This window comes from Corvus cornix, chromosome 20 (genome assembly GCF_000738735.6).
Source record: "Corvus cornix cornix isolate S_Up_H32 chromosome 20, ASM73873v5, whole genome shotgun sequence".
Lineage (NCBI taxonomy): Eukaryota > Metazoa > Chordata > Aves > Passeriformes > Corvidae > Corvus > Corvus cornix.
The window spans coordinates 8,521,380-8,545,379 of NC_046349.1; the positions used below are offsets into that span (position 1 = coordinate 8,521,380).

The window sequence follows — 24,000 nt, forward strand, 5'->3', positions numbered from 1 at the left end:
CCTTGTCCCCAGTAAGCCCTCAGGAACAAGGTGCAGCTGCACCCCCATCGTGTCTGGTCCCCTCTCAACAGTCACCTTGTCAAGGAAAAGAGAAATAATTGCTGTTCATTGTTTCATCCTCAGGCCTATGTGCTTTGTGAAGCAACTGGAGATCCCTCAGTATGGAAGCTACCGGCCCAACATGGTCCCAGCAACCCCCCGGGCCAACCTGGCCAAGGAGCTGGAGAAGTACTCCAAGGTCACCTTCGATTATGCAAGTTTTGATGCTCAGGTTTTTGGCAAACGCATGCTTGCCCCAAAGATTCAGACTAGCGAAACCTCACCTAAAGCCTTTAAATGTAAGTTGGGAGCAGAGGTGGACTCGGTTTTTGCATTTTCTGCCTTTCTCGGTGTTGTGAGGCTCTTGGGATCGTGGCTTTGGGGTGATGGGAGAGTCTTGGGTCTGAGCTGCTGGACCCTCCTGGGATGGGGAGGGGGAGATGGGTCCCAAGGTGGGCACCTTTGATGGTGAGGGGAGTCCGTGGCTGCTGGGAAAGCTTTGTTTGGAGGAGAGTCTCTTTGACTTCAGCTTTGGGAAGAACTGTGGTGGGAACACTAATCTGAGTGATGTCTCGAGGTGGGATAAGTTACACAGCTGTCCTCAGTTGGTCCCCGTTGCTTTGCAGCTCATATCTATTGATCTGGCTTTCCTCATCTGGCTAAATGGATTACAGTTTTCTTCTCTTCCATCTTATATATGACCCACTCCCCCCATTTGTCTTCCCTGCTGTGCTCTGCTCTCCAGCTCTACCTATCGATCACCCACCTCTATCTTCCAGCTCTTTCCTGTCGTAGCCACCCATCTCTGCTCTGTTCTGAGGACCTTGCACTGGTTATAACTCTGGGTGAAAATGAATAAACTCTGAGGGGCCAGGCTACCAGGGGCAAGAGGGACACTGCATGGGGACACAGCCCATGCAAACGTGTTATTTGATGCCAACTGTGCACCTCAAGACATTTTTCTGAGGGGGTAAAAAAATTATTTAGGAGCCCAGTCTGTAGAAGTCAGCAGCCTCAAGAGGGCTTTCTGTCTGGCTAATCCCACTTCCACAATCCTGTTTAATCCTGATGCAGCTGCTCTCTAAAAAAGTGCTCGTACTTGAAAGCATCCCGGTTGTTGCACTACAATGGGAGCGCCCTTTATTACAGTACTAAATCTGTACAGGATCAGACAATGAAATTGGATGGAGGCCAGAGAGCACAACTGCCACTGTCATCCTGGGTTAGGGCTGATGGAAAAGTAATTTGTTTCCCAGTACAAGTGATTCTCTCACTGAATAGATTGTGTTATTTGCAATATTAGCAAAGAATTTTCAGGGTAATTGTACTGACAAAAATAATTCCAGCAGACCCACTAGGATAATCCTTTCTATTTTTTCTCATCACTTATTTCACTAATTTGCTGATTGCGAGTCTATTAGTGATAGAAATACTTATGAGATGGAAAAGCATCGCTGAGCCTACGGTGTGAAATTGAAATTGGCATCTCCCGATCCTGGATATTGTCAGGTTGGGTTGGCGGATGCTTGCACCCCGCCTCGAAGACATGGATTAAACTGGACAGGAAAACAAGCAGCCAGACACAAGAATAACCATGTGGCCAAACCTCCAATGAGTTAATCGAAGCGACAAGATGAATATGATCGCCAATCATAGCAGGGAAATCTGCTCCTTTCGCTGAGAACTTATTTTAAAGAGATCTTCATCCAGAGGGATTTATATTCCCCCGCATGTGTGTGCATAACTCCCATTAATGTCAATATGCATTATACACACACGCAACGAGGAAGAAAGCAGTGCTGGGGAAGATTAGTATTTTATAGTGTCTTATATTACAAGTTTGTAATGGGAATAATGAAATCACTTTGCGGCTGCATCAGCTGAGGTTGGCTTTGTTTTGCCATGATCAGGCTGAAGCTTATGAGTTTCCCTGGGTGAGCCTCCCACTAAAGGGGAGATGGTTTCCCCAAGAAAGAGCATGGTGGAATGAATTAAGAATTCAAAGGTTTCGATAATTCATTCAGAATACAATCCTGGGGCTGTTCTAAATCAAATGATGTCCTGTTTGCACCCACTGAAAATACTGAGGGCCTCTAAATGGGACCAGCTTCAAGTTTTATTAACAGGGAATTATTAGTTATTATTAGGGAAAGTTTTATTGTGCATCCACCCTGAGAAAACCTTTCATTTCACAGGGTATGAAGAAAAATTGCATTTCCAGGCTGGCACTGCTGCTGCTGTGACATACGGGAGCAGTGCGCAGCTGTGTAATAAATCCTGTTACTCTGACATATTTAAATGATATGTCAGCTGTCAGAAAATCCATATTTCACCAGTGTCATCCTTGGAAGCTCATATTTTATGACCACGTTTTTTCTATTAATGTAATTTTATAAATTTTAAGTTTCCAAACATGCTACTAGAAATCTCCCTGTAAGGCAGCCCTGCAGATAAATTATGGAAAGAAAGAGAAGAATAAAAAAAGAGCCAGCAAGCTTCTCTAAGCTTTCTCCTTTAACTGCTTCCACTGAAGGAGCAGCTCTAATGAAGAGAAGCACTTGTGTTTTGGGTATTGATGGCAGAGTCAGTTAATGAATTAACCTTTCACACCAAGCACAAGCTGCAGCCAGCACTGCTCCTGTTGCACGTCCCAGGCAACAAACCAGCCCTTGGATGGGGAATAACCCCAGGAACTGTGCATACATTAACCGTGTCACACTGACTTAACCTTTCCCTGCTGCTCATGCCGCTTATACATTAGCCTTGTGTTGTTCCTTCTCTTTTTATTCCAGCCAAACCTTTTCCAAAGGCCTCTTCCCCCAGCCACAGCCCCTCCAGCAGTTACGTGAAGAGCACTTCATCTTCCTCCACAGGCTTTGACTACTCCCATGACGCTGAGGCTGCGCACATGGCGGCCACCGCCATCCTCAACCTCTCCACCCGCTGCTGGGAGATGCCCGAGAATCTCAGCACCAAGCAGCAAGAGGCCCCCAGCAAGGTGGGTGAATGTGCCCAGGCACTACTGCCCAGGGGCCAGGCTTGAAGTTTGGGATGGGAGAAATATCTTGGTTTACCCTTCCTTTCATTTTGTTTTTTTAAATATAGAAGGAATGCAGGCACTCGTACAAAATCCCCCTTTGGCTTCCCGCTTTGGGTTTGGAGGAGAGAATCTCAGCTCTTAGGGTGATGTGGAGGTGCCTCGTGGTTCAAATTAGCCACGTGAGATGAGCATCAATCCCAAGCCAAGTCTCGGGCTGAGATTGGATATTAGGAAAAGTTTATGATTTATGATGATGGTCAAGCCCTGGAACTGGCTGTCCAGGGCAGTGGTGGAGTCACCATCCCTGGAGGGATTTGAAGGACATGTGTATGTGGCACCTGGGGACATGGTTTAGTGACAGGCTTGGCAATGCTGTGGGTGAATGTTTAGACTTCATGATCTCAGAGGGCTTTTCCAACCCAAACAATTCTGTAATTCTATGATTCTCAGAGCTGGTTTCAGTTGTTCCCTGATCTGTATCTGATGCCATTTAAGATTCCCCAGTTTCGTCCAGTCTGACCTCCACCTATTTTTCAGAGGAACACAGGTTCTCCAGAAGTCCCATGGAGCACTCCCAACCTTGGGCAGATGTTTTGGATGCCATGAGGCATCCTAAGTGGCACTAGATGCCTGTGTTCAATCAACTGAGTCAAAATGCCACACTGCTGGTAGTAGAGGCGTGCCTTTGCATGACATGTTCCTGAAATATTTAGGAAGAGCAACCCTTGTTATTCAGTTCCTCCTACCTGACTGTGGAGAGGATGCAACATGAAAACCTGCCTGCTGCACTGCAGAAGACAAACAGGGGCAAGACTTCCATGGGGAATTTCTGGCAGCTGCTAACATTGGGTTTGTTTCCAACTTTTCAGTCCATGGACATTGAGGTGGATGAAAACGGGACTCTGGACTTGAGTATGAACAAACACCGCAAACGGGAGAGCACCTTCCCCAGCAGCAGCAGCTGCAGCAGTAGTCCCAGCATGAAGTCCCCAGATGTGTCCCAGCGCCAAAACAGCACCAGTGCCACGAGCAGCACCATGACCTCCCCCCAGTCCAGCCAGACCTCCCGCCAGGATGAATGGGATGGGCCCATTGACTACACTAAACCAAACCGTCAGCGGGAAGAGGAGCCAGAGGAGGTGAGCAGTGGCTCTTGATGCTTGAATAACAACTCATGGGATGTTGAATGCCATGTTTGCCTGCAGAGTTGTCCAATTTCCCACAGAACCCCCAGTTTGTCCTTTGAGCCAAGGAAAGAAATACTCCTAGCTTTGACAGTCCTATCAGGTATCAGCCAGGGCAAACCAGGCAGGAAGCAATTGCTCTTGGATCTGTTGGGGTGCCCTTGCAAAGGAAGAACCCACCACTTCCCTTGCCCTGTGTCTGCAAGGCTTTCTTTGTTGTAAATCCTGTCAGCTCTCTTGCAGCAGTGTTGCTCCTGGTGATGTTTCCTGGGATGATTTATATCTGCCATTAGCAGCTACAGCCCTGCATGGCACTGACATTAATCCTGCAGGTGGGGAACCCAGCCATGACCCCCCAGCTGGGCTGAGGTGCCCGGCTCTGGGAGCATCACCTGCCTCTGCCCATGGGGAGGCTGTTGAGGAATAGTGTGAGGGGATTGCACAGAGTTTCATCCCTTCAAGACCTTGGGAAAGCCACGTGTAAATCCCTGTACAGACATGTTTTACCCATTTCTACCAAAACCCCAGGAAATTACAGGCTGTTGGATCTCTGGGTTGGGTATTGTGAGGTGCTTGCAGGGGGCTCAGGAATGTTGGCAATGGTGCACTAACCCTCAGCTGGGATGAACTTGGGATCCTTTCCCACCACAGCTCAGCAGCAGTGACCCCACCACAACTCTGCCCCTTTCCTTGCAGTCAGAGCCTGCTGCTCACTCTTTTGCCTCCTCGGAAGCTGATGAGCAAGAAGTGTCAGAGGAGAACTTTGAAGAGAGAAAATACCCAGGTGAAGTTACTTTAACCAACTTCAAGCTGAAATTCCTCTCAAAGGACATCAAGAAAGAGCTGCTCACGTGAGTCCTGCCTTCTAGTCTCTTCCTCCAAAATCTATTAATAGGTACTTAGCCAGGATGCTAGGAAACAAAATTAATAAACGCATTTTAAAAATAAGAACTGTAATTCCCCTTCTTACTGTGATTGATCTTACTCATCCTCCTACAACTGCTGATCAATGAGGCAAAGTATGTTCCTATGTGGCCTTAGTTTGCAGTGATGAAGGCAACCTGAGAGCTTGGTGCTCTTGGGATTCATGGACAGGGTTGTGGGAAACTCCTTTCAGGGCCAGTTTTTCCTGATGTTTTCCAGCAAGAGTGTTTCTGGCACAGTGATGGTGCCTACCCAATGTCCTGATTGTTTGGGACACTGGCTGGTGCTGCACAGCCAAGATCACCCAAGGGACCTCAGCACCTTCTTGAATGGGGTGTTGAACACAAGAAGACAGGATTTGTTGGCTTAGAGCAATGGGTCCCAGCATTGTGATACTGCAGGGTCACAAAGTGGGACCTGAAGCTGCAGCAAGTTTGCTGTTGTGTTGCATTTTGCACTGGAGAGAGACCTTGACCCAGCTCACATCTGTCTGTCCGTTGTGTGGCTGGAAGTACAGACCCACATCTGCCCTATCAGATGGAGTATGGCTCTGCATCCACACTGATTCCCACAGGAATGGTTCATGTTTAAGAGTTTGAGCCAAACACGGCAGCTTGGGCCTGGCTCTGGTCTAACAGCATGTTGGGATCAGCCTGGAGGTAGTGATGGGGAGGTTTCCAGGCATCCCAGCTGTTCCTGGCTCCTTTCCTGTGCATCTGACCCTCCCACACATTACGCAGGGAGAGCCGGTGGGCACCGTTTTGCCGATCTCATCCAAATCACCCCTCATCTGCAGGCAGGAGGCTGAGGGAGCAGCCAGGCAGGGAGGAGATCTGTGGGGGCAGAGCAGCAGCAGCATCTTCCCTAAATGAGCAAAGCTCAGACCAGCTGCCCTACACAAAGCTGTAAAGGGTTTTTTAAAACCCACCAGTGATGTGAACAGCAATTTCTGAGGTAGAGCCCTGAAGTCCTCCTGTGTTTTAATTTTATTGTGATGGTAGAGAAATTTCCTAAATAGAAACAGCCCTGGAATAAATAAATGGTGTAGTGGGCAGCCCTGAGCCTTCCCTCCCCGTTTAATATCCTTGTTCCTCTCTGGCCCAAGGGCTGTAATGAATTAGCTGTAGTTAACTCAGGAGCAGACTCGCCTGCTGTGTCTGATGCTCTGTGTCTGGGTGCAGTTCTTGGGCCACTTCCAGGCAGGTGCTCCTCACCTGTATCTTCCCATCACCCCCAGGCACAGCCAGAGGTTACTGTCATTCCCTTTCTGCAGCAAACAGTGTTTGCAAGCTTTTCTTTGCAGCTGTAAGGGTTGGGAGGAACAACAAAAAAAAATCATTTTAGGAAGCTGAAATCTGAAGGACCTCATTCAGATATGAAATCTGAACAAGATGATTCCTGCGGCCAGAGCCTCAGTATTGCAGGAATCACCCAACCTGGCAGCAGCCACCAGGGGTGGCCACGTCTGTCAGGCCATGCCACCCAGCAGGCTGCTGCCAGTCCCCCACTGCCACCCAACCCTCCCAGCAACTACGGCTTTTAAACACTTTCTTTGCCTTTGACACAATTTTTCTCAATTTTTTTTTTCAAAATGTGTTTTTAGGACCCTTATGGTCTTTTAGAAGTAAAAGGGGAGGAAGGGGAGCTGAAAGGGAAACAGATGGTTTATATTCATGCAAACAGAAACACACAAGGTCTGATGGATGGGACTGGTGTAAGGAGTCAGGCAGCAGGGCTGGACTAAGACCCCCCCAGACAGACCCTGAGGGGGCTCTGCTGGTTTTGCCCACCCGTGGGTCTCGGGGAATCAATTCCTTTCCCACACTTATGCTCTTTGTTTTTGTTGTTGCCCAGTTGCCCAACCCCAGGCTGTGATGGCAGCGGACACATAACGGGGAACTATGCCTCTCACCGCAGGTGGGTCGACATTCTTTTCATGGTTTGAACTCTAAAGACAACTTTTTTTTTCTTTTGGTATAGTTTGTGACCATGTGGATAGTTTGGTTCTGTTTCCTCCCCCCTTCTGTTGCCCCTCTCCCTCCCCATGCCCCAGCCCTTTTTCTTTTTCCTTTTTCTTTTTTTTTTTTTTTTTTTTTTTTGCTTATCCAGATATTCCATCTCTTCTCTTTCAGCCTTTCTGGTTGTCCTCTTGCTGACAAGAGCCTCAGAAACCTCATGGCTGCCCACTCTGCTGACCTCAAGTATGTTTGCGCTCAACTTGGAACTCCTTTTTTTTCTTTATTTCCACCCTTTTTTTCTCTCTTCTCCCTTCCTGCCCCCACACTTCTTGCTCTGCTTTTGCTTTTCCATCCCCTCCCTTCTCCTTTCAAAGAGCTGATCAAAACCTGCCTCCGAGGAGCTCTGGTGGAGTCCAGCTTCCAGATGCTGCATTGAAGAGGCAATGGCATAGAGAAAGGATAATTTTGGGGAGGGGGCTGATGGCAATGATTGGAAATAACCTGGACACCTGGCAGCTTTCCTCTGGGCACTGTAGACATGTTATTTTCTTTGCCACTTGGCATCTTTTCCCAAGCTCTTGTTGCCTAGTTTGGGCCATAACCCTTTTCATTTAACATTTTTGTCCATCTCAAATAATCCAAAGCCTGGATTTATTTTTGGCTAGAGACACAGCTGGGAAGTCACCACCAGCACACAGCCAAGCCAACTCTTTTGGAGAACCTGGGGTGCTATTTTTAATGCTACATTTTAAGGGCTGTTCGGGATGCAGTAAGAGAGGTTCCTCTTCATTTCCATGGTTTGTGGGGGAATGAAAAGCAAAAGCATGGTGAGGCCAGATCCTGAGCCAGTGGGCAAGGGCTCATGGAAATTCAAACTTCCCCATTTCCATTGCTGCTCCTGAGGGGAGGAACCTGGTTTTGACATTTTCATTCAGGAATCTTCCTCTAAATCCTGTATTCAGCTTTGCTGCTGTCTCCTCCAAACTCCTCCTTTTCAGTAGGAGCTTATTCTTCACAGGTGGCTCTCCCAAATGCTCTCTTAGGGTGCCTTCCCTAAAGAAAGGTGAAATTGTATTTACTTGGGACACTGGGGAGACCCCAACCCTCTCTACCGAATCTGCATCTCTGGGGTAAAGCTCATTGTGAATTTTTTTCATCATCACTTTCGTGGGCCCAGACTATCCTTGCAGGCTGAGTCTCCTCTGAGTTCCCCACTTTGCTGAATCCAGGTTTTGGATCATTTAGACACATTAGTTACGAATTAGATACCATAACTACAGCTGAGGAGCCTCCACTGAGAGTTAAACCTCATGAAGGGCTTCACATTGCACAGGCTTAAAAAATCCAAATGTGCTGTGTCCTGTGTGCAACCAGGGATTTCTGGAGCCGTAGGTGAGTCAGTGGGATCCCAACTGGTCACTAAGGTCATTGGAAAAGTCCCAAATCCCTCTGTGGTGGCGCCTGGACTCCTCTGTGACCCACCACCAATGTGGAGCTGGTGCCAGGAAAAGTGTTTGTTAACCTGCTCCTTATCACAGAGGTGGAAGAGGTGGCAGGATTAGTTGATATTAATAGAATATGCTGGTGGATGGCAAGGGCTGCTGTGATTAGTGCTAAGTACACTTAATCACACACCATAGACGATACACGTTTTGAAAGGACCTCTTAAGAGAGCTTTGCTGAACTGGTGTTTCTCCAACAGCTTGAAAGAATAGCCAAGTGATCAAACAATTAGTGTTAAAGATATCAAAAGCTCTCAGGAGCAGTGGCCACTTCCAGCAAGGGCCAGACAAGAAGCAAACAGGCTCATCCCTGAGACCAAGCATCGTGTCCAGCCTTGCTGTGCAGCATCCCCTGTTCCCCTCTGGCATACAATGTCAGTGGTTTTTATCAAAATACTGTGGAAAATGGGAGACTTCTGGCCCAAAAAAGGCTTGTTAATATTATTTCCACAAATACTACTTTTTTCTATGTCCTGGTGAGGATGGGAGCAGAGGAAGAAGGAAGGGATTTTGAGATATTATTGATTGCACAGTCATAGCTTTTCACAACTCCAGATAAGACCATGTCAGTGTTTCTATTATAAATTCTATTTCAGGGGTTAATATCGCTGATATAAAAAAAATAGCTCCAGGCTGGAACATGCAATAAAAGGTCTCTGTTGGTATGATTTGTCTCCAGATAATTAAAAATAAAAATCAAATTACTTCTCTCTCCTCTTTAAAAGTCCTGAAAGGAAGAAAGTGTTCGGTGTTAATGTTTTCATAATTTCCTCCCACCCTGAAGATAGAACAACAGAGAAATAGTTTTGCTTTCTACTGTAACAGTGTAGAGCTGGGAAATACCACAGTCATCTCCCAAACCTGTAATTTCTGAATGAGTTGAAGAATTTGCACCCTCATTGAGGTCCTGCTGGATGTGTCCCTGCTCTTACTGCATCAGACCTATGCGCACTTATGTTTTCCTGGCTCTGAGCCTCCCTGTTACCCCTGTGAGTCCAGGATATGTTCTTGCTCTCCTACCCAAGGTGAGGTACCAATTTTTTTTACCAGTGGAGATTATTCAGAGACCTGCAAATGCCAAAGTCTCCCTCAGAGATGCTGCAAAGAGGAGAGTTTTGATATTTTCTGAACAAAAAAAGAAGACTTTAAAAAAGCTGTTTTCCAAGCTGGCAAACTAAAGTCACCTGTGGAAACCATTGCTCCACTGACTCTCGGGGCCAGAGCACCAGCATAGAATCACAGAATAGTTTGGGTTGGAAGGGACCTTAAAGGCCATCGAGTCCGACCCCCTGCAAGTGAGCAGGGACACCTTCAGCTACCTCAGGCTGCTCAGAGCCCTGTCCAACCTTTGGGAAAGCATCTTGCCTTCCCAAGGGCACTGACACCAGGGGCTGCCCGTGCACCACCACGTTGCCCATCATTTCACTGGCATGTCTGAGGGACACCGACCCCTGTCCTGCTGCAGGTACCAACCAGTCATCGCAACCAGGCACCGGTAGCTTTAAAAATAGGGATGGAGAAGAGGAGACCGGGTGCTCTGCAAGCTCGCGGATGTGCCCTGAGCCTTGCTCGCTCTGCTCGGAAGGAGCAGCTGAGCATCGTGGATTTCCTCCCCACACCCCCTCCCCCGGCCCTAATCACTTGACTCAAAAAGCCCTGGCTAATTGGCAGGCTGGCGTGCACATCCTCTGCAAACACTCCTCGCCTCTCTTCCTTGTCCCCATGACAACTTTTATGTCTGCCGCGTCACCTACAGCATTGGGAACAGATCTTTGTGCTCGTGGTACTTCACATCCCCTCGCCGTTCCCTCTCTGAGCCCTTAATGATGTGGTGCTTAACTCGGACCATTATCTTTGTGCCGCTGGGTGGGCTCGCAGCCCCCACCAGCCTTTGTGCAGGTTTGGGTGATCACAGAAGCGTTCTCGAGCCTTTGCTGGATGCTCACCTGGAACCCCACGGCCACGGACGCACCTTCAAAGGTCACTTTGTAACGCAGTGGCTGAGGACTGAGGGGCAGATTCTGCACCAAAAGCTGCTGGTGCACCTGTGTGGTGACCCAGTGATCCCCAGCCGAAGCCCCTCACGGGCTGTCCCCCTGCTGACCCTCTGTTGCCTGCCCATGGTGTTGTGGAAGGACAGGACCCAGGGATAACCTAACCTTTTCCCACCTCTTCCTTCATCATTTTCCCTCAAAAGCACCAGCCAGTTTTGCACTCTGAGGACCCTTCTGCCATGGGCTGCCCATTTGCCCTCACTGAGATTATGCCTCCAAAGTCACCTGGAACTGAGCCAAGACCTTCTGCTGGGCCTCTTCTTGGTGGTGGCCATGGGGCCCTGCTGTCCAGATCTGTAGGGTGTTTTTCTGGTTTCTTGTCTCTGCTTGGGTCCATCCTGCTGGCCCTGGATGGCCCCTGCTGTCTCCTTATGGCTTCCTCAAGATGACAAACATTGTCCTGGAGGGATTTTTTAGCTCATTATCTGCTCCTGAGCTGTCCCCTTCACAACACTGGGGACACAGGCTGGGACCTGAGTCCCTCATGGGAGAGCAGCCACTCACTGTGCTCCCAACATTCCACAGATGTTCCTCTCCAACGCCACATCACGCAGTGATGCACTGACTTCCGTACCACGGATATTACAGACCAAATCTTGTCCTTACAGAGGCAGAAGGCGCAGGAAGGAAAAGCCTGCTCCTGTGTTGACAGTGCCCAGATTTCTCTTTGAAAAGAGCTGTCACAGAGTGTCAATCCCCTGCTCACATCCCCAGGCTAATCCGAGCCTCCCTTGCCTCCGCAGGTGCCCTACTCCTGGTTGTGATGGCTCTGGTCACATAACAGGAAATTATGCATCGCATAGAAGGTAAGATCTCCCTTAAATTATTTTCTCTCTCCCTCTTTCTGTGTTGCTTTCTTTCCTTTTTTTTTTTTTCCCTGCAGTGGGCAGAGTTGTAAAGTTCTGAATAAAACATTAATGTTACTGACAACTGAAGCCTATTTTCATCTCTTTAATCTGACTTCTCTTTTTTTTTCTGATGTTTCCAGCATCTGATTAGAAGCTCCTTTCAACAGAATAAAAGACAAAGGGTCAGATTTTAGCTGATGCAATGTTCCTGTTAATATTGCTACCTATTTATGACTTCTATTATCGCTTTAGAACATTAATAGCAGAGATCTGAGCCTTCTGTTCCAACAATTCCATTAAACATTGCAGGCTGTTAGCAGATATCTTCTTATCTAGACACCATTAATTACTGTCCATCTCCCTCAATTTTTTACTATTTTTTTTTCCTTCTGACTTCTCCTCGTGATGTGAAGCTGCAAAACGAGAGAGATCAAAAACACTGTGCCAAATTCAAGGGAAAGATGACTGAAGCGGGGGAATAGCAAATGCAGGGATTCTGCCAGTGAGACAGGCCTTTCTTCTCTTTTTAACCACAGTCTGTCAGGCTGCCCTCGTGCCAAGAAAAGTGGGATCAAGATTACCCCGACAAAGGATGATAAAGAAGACCCAGAGCTGATGAAGTAAGTCTGGAAAATAACTCCTGAACAAAGCTTGTCACTCCATCCCCTTTGCCTCACACAGATTTACGTGGGGGATCAGCACCCACCCCACATCCCTCCTCAGTCACGCTGCTTTGAGCATCCTCTACTGAAGCTCTTTGCTGTGTTTTGGTGTTGCAGTTCTGAGATTTGATGGAAAAATTGGGTGGTGGTGGGGTAATGCTCTATTTTTTCTTATTTGTTCCGGCAGATGTGAAAGGTAGGCTGGTAGGGCCCTCTCTGCTAGCTGTACTTTATATAATTCCAGAAAAATCACACCAGTGTTGTAAATGAGGGTAAAGCCCCACGTCAAGCCAAACATTGCAGGTTTTGGGGAAGCAATGGGCAGGCAAGGGCTGATGGACTGGCTTACAGTGTGCCAGGAACACAGAAATAGAAACTACCCAGCTCTGAGCTGGGTCAGGACCTGGTAACCCCGAATAAACTGTGTTTTGTAGAGTCTTTGCCAGGGCAGAATATTTGAAGTGAACTGAAAAAACCTTTCTCTGCTGCCTCAGGCTGAAGTTTTCAAAACATCCCAGGGGGTTTATTCCTGCGGGGAATAGAGATTTGAAATCGCTTAGTCCACCTCAGGAGTTTTCACGAGCTGTGAAATCCATTTGTCCTGACTTTTAGCAAGTCTGAGCATCACAGGCTCAGCACGTGGGGTCTGGATCTATATCTCCTTACACACCTATAGGGCATCAAAGGCAACACTGACTCCAGGACCCTATTTTTTATTGTTACCTCAGAGCATTTCCAGCCTTTCTGGAGCCTGTCCACTCACCCAGCAAGTGCAGGTGGAAGGGGGTAAAAAGAAACATGGAAAAAATTATCAACCTCCTCCAAGAGTTTCTGGTTGCCCCTGAGTGCTGGCATATCTGTTCAAACCCCGTTGGCTCAGCACACTGTCTCCAAATGGATCTTTTTTTACTTATTTTAGCCCCAGGGCAGGTCTTGCCCTCACAGAGGATCAGAGGTGGATATCTCCATGTGCTCAGGTTTTGGCCTGGAGCAGAGGCTGAGCCAAAGCAGGACCCAGTGGGTGTGGAAGAACCCTGTGGGGTCTGTGGGAAGCCGGGATGTGCCCACTGGGGGGGAAGAACCTTTCAGAAAAAGATGATATTTGAGCCATCTGCTCTGTTCTTCCTCCTCAGTCTACAGGAAGGAAAGCCTCCCAGTTAAATGAGCCGTGTGATAATTAGCAGGATTTAGGAGACTTTATTAAAAATTAAGCAACCTACTTGTGAATTTGTGGGAAAAAAGCCTCTTTTGGCTCAAATACACTGAATTGCTGGTGGTGTTGCAATGCTGTGCCATTAACCAGTGACACAGGGAAGGAAAGGACAAGGAGCAGACTGGTGTTGTGCAAGTGCTGGCTGTTGTACCTTTGCTCTCACCATGGTTGGAGCCCCCAGCTGGGAGGTCACCCCTCTGCATGGTTTCCCCGGGGACACGTGCCCTGTGGAGCTGGGGAAGCTGTGGTTTTGCTCATTTGTGCCTTCCCCATTCAGGGCAGGACAGGGCAGGAATGTGCCAAGCAGTTTCCCCAGTGTGGTTTCTCTGCACAGAAATCACTTCCCAGTGCAGGGAGAAAAGGGGTTTTTGTGTGGCTGTTTTGTTATGGTTCAGCTGGGCCTTGTGTAGGAGCATGGGATGGGCTGGCAGGACAGCCACAGCAGAGTGAGGGTCCCCACCAGCATCCTCACCAGGGGTTGGGTTTCTCCTAGCCCACCCTAAAGATGCAAACACTGGGAAGATAAAATGGCAAGAAATCATATAATTGTTTGGGTTGGAAGGGATCTTAAATCTCACCTCATTCCAACCCCCTGCCATGGGGTGGGACACCTTCCACTAGAGCAGATTTCTCAAAGGCCCATCCAGTCTGGCCTTAAACACTTCGGGCGGGGGGGCATCCATAGATTCTCTAGATTCCAGGCTCCAAATGGCGTTGGAGGATTTTCTGACTCCTAGAAACCTAATGTCGTCCACCCCCAGAGAGGCCTCGTGGGACCATGGACATGGGTGCAGGAAGTGTGGGATGGGCTGTGAGGGTCTCTGTGGCAACAGGAGGTGAAGGCATTCCCTAACATCCCATGGCCCAGGCACCAACCCCCCCTCTTCCAGTACACCCAGGAGGAAGAGAAGCTCCTCTGAGATGTGCAAGACAACGTGGCACAACAATCCCTGGCTGGTGCCTTTCCCCAGCCTGTGGAAGTGTTTGTTCCACCACCCACGGCAAGGTGCGCCCGGTGTGAGTTTACGTTAAGGAGCTTTGGCTCTAAATCCTTCCTCCGTCTGCACCGAGCTCCGCTTGGAACCCGGCCGAGTTTTGCACATCGTCACCGAGGAGAAAGTCATTTAGTGCCTGTTATTTCTGCTGTTCATCCTTCAAGTAATTTGCTGCAGACGTGATTGAACAGATCACCTCAACCTTCAGCGAGCCCACAGAGCGGAAGCACCCACAGGTGTCCAATTGATCAAATGCTACTGGTGCTCCCACTAAATAATAATATTGTAAAAAAAAATAATTTAAAAGATGTCCAAGACAGATGTTTTGCAGAATAAGGCTCTGGTTTATTTTTTAACAATGAAAGTGTAATAAAAGTTAAATTAACGGTGTAAAATATGTAATGGCTGGGCCGTAATGGCTGCATATGAAATGCTGGGGTTTGTCTCTTTCTCTCTTGCTCTTCCCCCCTCTCCCCCTTCTCCTTTTCCTCCTGAGGATTCAGTAATTTGCTCGTGATCATATAAAAGCAATGATGTTATGAATTTACTCAGGATCCTGCTGGCAGGGATATTATAAGTGAATTGTGCTGCATTTGCAGCTGATTAAAATCGAGATCAGCATTTTTCAAATTATCTTGGGAAAAGGCTGGGTGTAGGCCCCCCCCCTTTGCTGTCATCTCCCTTTTGTGTGGAATGTAAACAATCAGGGCAATAATTTCTGCGGTGAAACACAGCTTGCGATTTTCAGGAGCAGCTCCGCGAATGTTTTTGCTGGGGAGCCTCAAAGTCCCTAATTGCTCCCAAACTGAGGATATGGAGATTGTTTTTGTCATTTCTTACCTCCTTCCACCTCCCCTATTTTTGAGTAACCTCCCTTGAGTAATAAACTTTTAACTGTATTTATAATTGACAAGCGTTTTTAAAACAAATGCAAACCCCAGCAGAAACCCTGATAGATACATGGGGCTTGTGGGATGGCTGGATTTAGGGAGAATGCCATTAGGTGAGGAGGGAGGAAAGAGGTGCCTTTTAGAGAGCCACTCGTGTGCTTGGCAGCAGCACAAGTTGTGTTGGTGCTTCCACGAGGCTCCTCACAGTTCCTGTGTGTTTCAACTGGCAATAGGGAGGCAGAAGTCTGGCAGTGGCAGGGCTCGTGTGCTGCCTCGATGATAAATCCCACTTTATCCCCTTGTGAGCGTGGGTTGATCTCCCCAGAGGCAGGATGTGAGCCAGGAGGAGGAGGAGGAGGCAAGCGAGGCCATGCCGTGGCTGCAGGCTGAGTGATGGCCCAGTGACTTGTCCTGTCTGACAGGGTGCAGGCTCAGAAACCCCTCGGACGCCCTCCTGGCAGGAACAGGGCTGCAGCTCTTTGTGCACAGCCTGAACAGCTCCTGGCTCAGGAACTGGCTCCTGGGGAGGGCTGTGTCCCCAAGGGCACAGACAGTGCTCCTACATTGTGTTGACTGTGCTAGTGGAAGGTGATAAGCGATGAGTCTGGGTTCATCAGCAGCGACACCGGGCAGAGCCAGCAGTACGTGTGTGATGGTTCAGTGTGAGTGTCGGCCTCGGGGTACATCAGGATCCCATGTCAGGCAGCCCAACCTGCCATTTTTGTCCCCAGTGAGGCACCAAATACCTGGTTTCTGACACCATTGGGACCTACTTTTGCTTCACGTGATGTGACCTCCACAGACTTCCCTCCCGCAGAATTCTCCTTGATTCTCTTTGGCTTTTTTGAAGGAGCAGTTCGTAGCTCTTAATTTCCCATCTGCTATTTCCATCAACCAAGTACCTCCCCTGTAAACTCCAGATGAGACCCAAATGCAAATGCTCTCTTCCCAGGCTTCCTCATTCCTGCTCCTCAATAATTTCCTTACGCCTTCATTCCTTCCTTTTGTTCCTTCCTCTTGATTACTGTGCTGTAACTTGGGGTGATTCCCTGTGCCCAGGTGTCCGGTTCCGGGCTGCGTTGGGCTGGGACACATCAGTGGCAAATACGCGTCTCACCGGAGCGCCTCCGGGTGCCCTCTGGCAGCCCGCAGGCAGAAGGAAGGATCCCTCAACGGCTCCTCATTTTCCTGGAAGTCCTTGAAGAACGAAGGCCCAACCTGCCCCACCCCAGGCTGTGATGGTTCTGGCCATGCCAACGGGAGCTTCCTCACTCACAGAAGGTAAATCCCAGGGTTCAAATCAGTGTGTGATGATGTTGCTGTGGACTGATTACCTGCCCCAAGATGCTGCTTGAGCAGTGTTCAGCTCCTCAGGCAAGGCTCAAGAACTGGTGCTTTTGATGCTGAGTTCAGTCAGGTTGAAGTTTACTGAACAGAGAAAATGTGTGGTTATTTTGATATTCACAGAATCACAGAACGGTTTGGGTTGGAAGGGACCTTAAAGATCACCTCACTCCAACCTCCTGCCACAGGCAGGGACACCTTGCTCTGTCCCAGGTTGTTCTAAGCCCTGTCCAACCTGGCATTGGACACTTCCAGGGATGGGGCAGCCACAGCTTCTCTGGGGAACTCTGGCCTCACCACCCTCACAGGGAAGAATTTCTTCCTAACCTCTAATCTAAATCTCTATTTGCATGCTGGAACAGAACTTGAGCACCACAAATAGGAGTCTGGTGCCCAAGAGAACCAGACTCATCTCCCCCTCCTCACCTGGCACAACTCTCTTAGGAAGCAATGTGTTTTTAATCTTTGCTTAAAGAAAATTGCTCTCACTTTATAAATGGGGAGTTTTGTGGCATTATTCATAAAGCAATTTCCTCTGTTCCATAAAAAGCTTTTAGAAGAACTGTCTCGCAGCTTGAATTCCACCAAATGGCACATGCTCTTATGTTGGAACATAAGCACCTATAAATACTGAGAGTTTATGAAACCCATTTTTACTTGTTTTTCAGTTTGTCAGGGTGTCCAAGAGCTACTTTTGCTGGGAAGAAAGGAAAACTCTCAGGGGATGAAATTCTCAACACAAAGTTCAAGACCAGCGATGGTAAGGTTTTTCACTCCTTTGCCTTGCAGGCGTGTCAGGGTATTGAGCCTGTGGATCTTTTTCTTAATAGACTAGGGAGATTTCAGCTGAAATCTAGACACAGATTTCAAGGACACCCATTCCTTGCGTTTTCTGGGTGCTTGTGGTGGCATGGTACCAGTCTCACTCCTTGAGTCACATATTTTAAGGGAGCAACAATAAAGAAGGCAAAAGAAGTAATGCTGAAATTCAGATTTTTTTTCCCTTCATATATTCACTGGCATTTTTACAAATCCCTTGCAGTCATTCAGCAATTTTCACCTATTCAGGGCTTTTAATACTGAGATATTTCTGGATCTGGAATTTTGTTAGCAATGGCACTTTGCATTTCCAGTGCTATTACTGAGCTTTCTGTGGTATTTGACAAGTTTCAGGCATTGAACTTGAATACTTAGATAGTTTGGAACCTATAAATACCTGCCCTCCTCTAGAATTATTGCTTTATTTTATGGACCTTGTAATTTCTCATCAAGACATGCATTAGTTTTTTAAGTGGCATCATTCCAAACTCAGGATTGGAGAAAGTGACCTGGTTGTTAAGGACAATCAACCTTGCTGGGTATGGGGATATGTTGGACTCCAACTGCTCTGCTGTCCTTTGCTTTTGCATTTGCATATTGACCTGTTCAAGTATCATTGAACTGTGATGATAAAAACATTAATTATAAAAAAAAAATAGAAGAAAAAAGGCAGGTGAGAGGTATGTCCTGTTTAGAGAGGATGGTGCAGCAGGATGGGCTCAGCAGAAAGCCCAACACTTTTGTTTTACCCAAGAGCATTAGCTGACTGCCCGTGACCTTCCCTCCCGCAGTTCTGGAGAACGATGAGGAGATCAAGCAGCTGAACAAGGAGATCAGTGAGCTGAACGAGTCCAACTCAGAGATGGAAGCGGCCATGGTGAAACTCCAGTCCCAGGTTTGTCCATGCATTCAAGCCCAGGGGTGCAGGGTGTTGGTGGGTGCCACTGGTGAGGGTTGGTAACCCTGCCATGCTCCTTGCTCCACAGATCTCCACCATGGAGAAGAACCTGAAAAACATTGAGGAGGAAAACAAAATCATAGAGGAGCAAAATGAAGCCCTGTTCCTGGAGCTCTCAGGGTTGAGCCAGGCTCTCATCCAAAGTCTTGCCAATATCCGCCTTCCGCACATGGTAAGAAACTTCGACAGTGCTCGGCCCGAGCCGGCGTCACCGAGGGAGCTGTGCCAAACCCAATTCATGATAAGGCTTATTCACAATTAAAGAGTGGAAGAATTTCTTTCCGTACACCTATGTGTCCTTTATAAGATCAGTACTTTTCCCTTATCTCTGAAGCTTGCATTTTATCTCCCTTTTGTTGTCATTTTCTGCTGATCTCCCTTTGTATCTATTGTTCTGTCTCATTACATCTGGAAGCACTATCACAAAATAGGAAACTTTATCAAGGGCACCCAGTGCCTTTTAGGCTAAGACAGCACAAGCAGAGATCAGGAGGGATTGGATTTCAACGTCAGAAAGATCTTAGAGCTCTTATTATAATGCAGGTAGTTTCAATTCAGTTTTGAATAGCTGGCAGCTAAAGAATAGCATTCTTAAAGAGAGTGTATTTTGTTTAATTTAACAAGGTCTAACAGCCCACAGCATGTTACCATAGAGTTACTGAGAAATGAAAAGACTGCATTAAAATAGTAAAACCACAAAAGGCTATTAATTACCTTCTCTCTATTCCCAGGAATGTAATTACTGTTGTCAAAACCAGGTGTGTGGAGGTGGGGCTCGTGTTGTTGAGAAAGCTGTCCTCTTACAACTCATAAAGACCATTGCAATGATCAGAGGAATGAGCTTTTGATTTATTTTTTCTTCCATCCTTTTTTTTTTTTTCTTTTTCTTTTTTTTTTTGGGAATCCTTTTCATTGGGGTTTGTATTTAAATTCAGGCTGGCTGGAGAGAAGCCATCCTCCAGCAGAGCAGTTTTGGATAGTATTCACCCAGCTGCCTAACTGGCAGAAAACCACTCGCTGAGAGCTTTTTTGTAAAATATTTGACACATAAAGGTCAAATAAACTGTTCAGCAAATATTTTTTCAAGGTTTCAGGCAACTCCAATTAAATGATGCCTATGAGACTTGTATGCTCATTTTATTCCCGTTCTTTTTCTTCCTGCTCTCTCTTTTCCCCCACTAAGCCCAAGTTAGATATTTGCAATGCCCCTCAAAAGCAGAAGCTGTACTGCAGCAGAGAGCTGGGCTGGGCAGCTGTGAGCCCAAGGTGACCTGACTTTGACTTTGGTTCTCTCCGTGATGTTTCAGCAGTCCTGTCGTCCTCCAGCCCTTCATTTCCATGCCTTAATTCAGCCTCCAGCCTGTCAGGCTGCCTGTACACACTTAACCTGATGCTGTTAATAGTTCCACAAGGCCAGTGCATAAAATTAAGGACCTGGTTAAGATCCGGTGGGATCAGGGAGATGATGAGATTGCCGTAGGTGCAGCACTGCACACAAAAAAGCTCCGATGGGGAGACCTTTATCTGTCTGTACATACAGAGAATCATGGAATGGTTTGGGTCAGAAGGGACCTTAAACCTCACCTTGTTCCAGCCCCCTGCCATGGGTAGGGATAGCTTCCACCAGACCAGGTTTCTCCAAGCCTGGCGTTGAGCACTTTCAAGAGGCCACAACTTCTCTGGGCACAAAAATACACAGAAGGTTTATTGCAAAGACTCTCATTCGCTTCCTGCTCTTCTACTAACACTTTTATTTGGCTTTTTTTTTTTGGCTGCAGGAACCAATTAGTGAGCAGAACTTTGATGCCTATGTGAACACGCTGACAGACATGTACACTAACCAGGAGTGCTACCAGAACCCGGAGAACAAGGACCTGCTGGAGAGCATCAAGCAAGCCGTCAAAGGCATCCAGGTGTAGTGCCGTGGGATGGAGAGCAGCAAGCAAACAGACTGTAAGATGGAACTTTCCCTCCAAGTATTCAGGTTTACAAGTTAGAAAACTTGTTTAATGAATGAAAAAAAAGAAAAAAAAAAAAAAAGGACCAAAATGTAACCAAGAGGCCATTTCTGAGACGTGGAACTGATCGAACTCAATGTTCTCGTTTACTTAACTTTGGACCTTCTTGAGAAAAGTGGGATTTTTTTCTACCTGGACCACAAGGTAGATCAGGATGGAAGGTTAAATTCTCCAGTAGGCTGTGGGACTTGGTAGCAGGTGAAGAGCAGGCATCTTTCATGAGTTGCTGTGCTCTTGCAGAGTTGATCCAAGGGTTAAAATGTTACAAGAACAGGGTCTTGTCCGATCCAAGACTAGTGTATGACTGGCTTAAACCCTCATGTTGTCTATGGTCGTATGTCCAGATCACCTACTCACACATGAGTTATGTTCTATGTTGCTACAAGTGCTGGAGCTGCAAGCTACCTGTAAATCTGAACCTGTGCTGGGCCTCCCAACCGTGAAGTGTTCAGATATCCACTGGGCATGGGAACTCTGAAGTATTATAAAGTAGCTTATTTTTATTTTCTGAAAGAAATCTGAAGAGCAGTTCTGGATCTCCAGTGGAAAGCGCAATGGAAAAAAGGTTCTCAGGGAAGCTTTTGGAGTTTGCAACTACAGTATTCCTTTGTCTGTCTTAAATATGAGAGTAGCTATTATGAATAGGCCAATTCCAGATATTTCAAACAGAAGAATTTCTTTAATGTGTCATGGTCCGGTGTATATGATTTTTTGGAAATCTGTTTGATGACAGTTCTGGTTCTTTTCATTATTGTGATCATCCCTACAGTGGCGCAGTACTGCCAGTCCAGAGATCATACATCAATGCCAGAGAACGGTTGAGATTGCAATGAACAAAACAAAACAAATCAAAAAGAAGCAAAAACCAACAAAAAGAGAGATGTTAATTGATGGCCAGAAAAGTGCTTATGTACCGTGAACCAGGAGTTGATTTCTTACACGTATCCACAGGGCAATGAGGACGGTTTGGTTTGGTGTTCTAGGATTTGCGTGAAATCACAGCGTGAGCGCCATTCTGCAACAAAAAAAAAAGGGAAAAATGGAAAAGAAAAAGAGGATTCAGGTATTGGGAATTCTTCCAAAGAAGCAGTTGTAAGCAGCTGGGTACATGCAGCCCTCTGTGCATTTAGAGAACAACTCTATGAATGTCTTTGCAACGCTGCTCTGCAGCAGCCACTCCATGGCCAGGGCCAGCTGTCACCCCACGGGGCTGCTCCTCACCTTTGCTCCCATCCGGAGCTCGCTTCCTTCTCCAAACACTTCAGTGAGGCAAAACCCCCTGAGGGGTCCCAGCGTGGGGGCATCCCACATCCCATATCCTGCATCCCTCCCGGCCATGGGGTGGGCAGAACTGGGGAGGATCTTGTTGACCCCAGCTAAAGGCAAGACTGTGGTGTCATTTCGAGCCAAATCCTGTAGATATTTAGGGTGTAATTCACAATTTGGAGAAGTCAGTGGAAAGTCCTAGTGACTACCATGGCCACTGGATCCGGCCTGGAAGCCCATGAGTGGCTTGATTGGAGTCGTCCCCCGTGTTGAGTTCCATAGGGCAGTTGGCCTGCGTGGGTTTGCTCCCATAATTAAGTGTGTGCAGGATCAGGCTCCACGAGTTCACTTACTTTAGAACCCATTCCAAGTGCAAAAATAGAAAAGAAAAGGTAAAAAAAAAAAGGTATAAAATTTGAGGTGTTAAAAACACAACATTCTTAACATGTAAATAGAGTCCAAATTGATTGTGACTGCAATTCAGTTAGTATTTAAAAGTAGAGAAATTGCACTTACTGGAAGAAAGAGAAGAAAAAAAAAAGTAGTTAGTTTAATTATCCTGTAAATTATTTAATTTTGGCAAGATGTATGTAATTTATATTTACAACACCTTATGTTAACTTTTTGCTATTTATTTAACTTTTTTATTTATTAATTTTATACTTATTTTAAACTGGACACTGCACCATAGAAATGAAGAAAAAAGAAGCAAAAAAAAAGTTAAAAATTAAAACCTTTGACCATAAAAAATGATATTCCAAAAAAAAAGAAAAAAAAGAAAAAAAACCCTATCTACAACTCCTACTTGTAATTTTGATGCAACCAAGTTATTTTTTATATATTTTGTTATTTATTCTTTTAATGATGGGAATTTTTTTAAAGATATTTTATAACTGAGACATTTTGATAATTTTTTGGTTTGTTTTTTTGCGGGGGCAGGGGCACTGGGGGGAAGAGAGACTTTTTCAGTTTTTCTTTTCTTTTTCATTCATATTGTTTCAGGCACTGATAACAGGAAATGAAAATTCTGTATTTATTATTTATTTAATATTTAAGTCGGGAAAAAAATGAACTGTGCTCTTGTTGTATATTTATTTTGTCGTTTGTGTGTTGGTTATGTGATGACTGAGTACTTGTTTATGTGAAGGAATACTGTTAATATTTAAATAATAAAGAGTCACATTGAAAGTTATAGCAGGCTACATGTTATTCTGTGAAAACGAATACTGTGATCTACTTTCCTCAGGAAATGTATTTTGCAGACAGAACTTCCTTATGTACTGGCAGGGTTATTTCATAATAAAACCCAGTTCTGTTTGTGACTTTAGTTCCTATGGTCTTTCTTCGAGCTGCTGCCAATGTGTCCCCACTGGGCTTTGTCCTCGTCCTGCACCATGACTTGGGGGTGGTCAGAATGTCCCTGCTGACCTGGAGCTCCAGGCAGGGACTGTGCACTTCCCACCTGGCTCTTCCCACCTCCTAAGCTGGGGGATTTAAGGGGAATTTAGGTTTGATATCTCTGAAGGCTTTGGAGAAGGAGCTGCCACCATCCGGCCAAGCACGTGCTTAAAATCCCACTAGTGCTGTGATGGGGAGAATCATAAGTCCCAGGAATGCTGCAGGCAGAACTCCTCTGGGCAGGACTTGCCCCCTGCAACCCCAGTGCTCCACATCCCCAGGAGTGCAGGAACACCTCTGCTATGGATGCAGGTTGAGAGAGCTGGGGTGTTCAGCCTGGAGAAGAGAAGAGCCTCTTCCAGTGCCTGAAGGACCTCCAAGAGAGATAGAGAAGGACTTGGGGAAAGGGTGTGGAGGGACAGGACAGGGGGGATTGCCTTCACACTGACAGAGGGCAGGGTTAGATGGGATATGGGGAAGGAATTCTCCCCTCTGAGGGTGGTGGGGCCCTGGCACATGTTGCCCAGAGAAGCTGTGGCTGCCCCATGCCTGGAAGAGTTCAAGGCCAGGTTGGAAGGGGCTTGGAGCAACCTGGGATAGTGGAAGGTGTCCCTGTTCATGGCAGGAGGTTGGAATGAGATGGTCTTTAAGGTCCATTCCAGCCCAAACCATTCCAGGATTTCATGATCTTGTGGCTTTGTGCTCCCACAGGTGGTGTGTGAGCAGAGGAGATGCCATTGGGAGTGGTACGGGAGATGCCAGCCCTGGGATGCGACACAGAGATGGACACTTTTCCCTCCTGGATTTCCAAAAAGCTTCACCAAACTGATCTCTGAGGTTTAGCTCAAATGCTGGGCAGTGGCTGGTTTTTGTCAACAAGATTCGCTC

General features: G+C 46.8%; 1 protein-coding gene across 6 annotated transcripts in view; it reads left to right on the forward strand.

The window, feature by feature from the left end:
- The window catches only part of MYT1 (myelin transcription factor 1), a 64,849-nt gene extending 41,808 nt beyond the window's left edge, over positions 1–23,041 (forward strand). For 4 of the 6 annotated variants that reach the window (XM_039563610.1, XM_010396873.4, XM_039563613.1 and 1 more), the window contains exons 11-23: positions 124–338; positions 2,832–3,037; positions 3,949–4,218; positions 4,960–5,114; positions 7,042–7,104; positions 7,320–7,388; positions 11,445–11,507; positions 12,086–12,169; positions 16,369–16,590; positions 17,322–17,413; positions 18,264–18,367; positions 18,459–18,602; positions 20,209–23,041. In XM_039563610.1, coding sequence (XP_039419544.1) covers positions 124–338; positions 2,832–3,037; positions 3,949–4,218; positions 4,960–5,114; positions 7,042–7,104; positions 7,320–7,388; positions 11,445–11,507; positions 12,086–12,169; positions 16,369–16,590; positions 17,322–17,413; positions 18,264–18,367; positions 18,459–18,602; positions 20,209–20,349 — 1,828 coding nt within the window. In that variant the 3' untranslated portion in view covers positions 20,350–23,041. The remainder of the gene's footprint in view (positions 1–123; positions 339–2,831; positions 3,038–3,948; positions 4,219–4,959; positions 5,115–7,041; positions 7,105–7,319; positions 7,389–11,444; positions 11,508–12,085; positions 12,170–16,368; positions 16,591–17,321; positions 17,414–18,263; positions 18,368–18,458; positions 18,603–20,208) is intronic. The other 2 variants (XM_039563612.1, XM_039563611.1) reach the window with 2 other exon arrangements.
- The last annotated feature ends 959 nt before the right edge of the window (positions 23,042–24,000 follow it).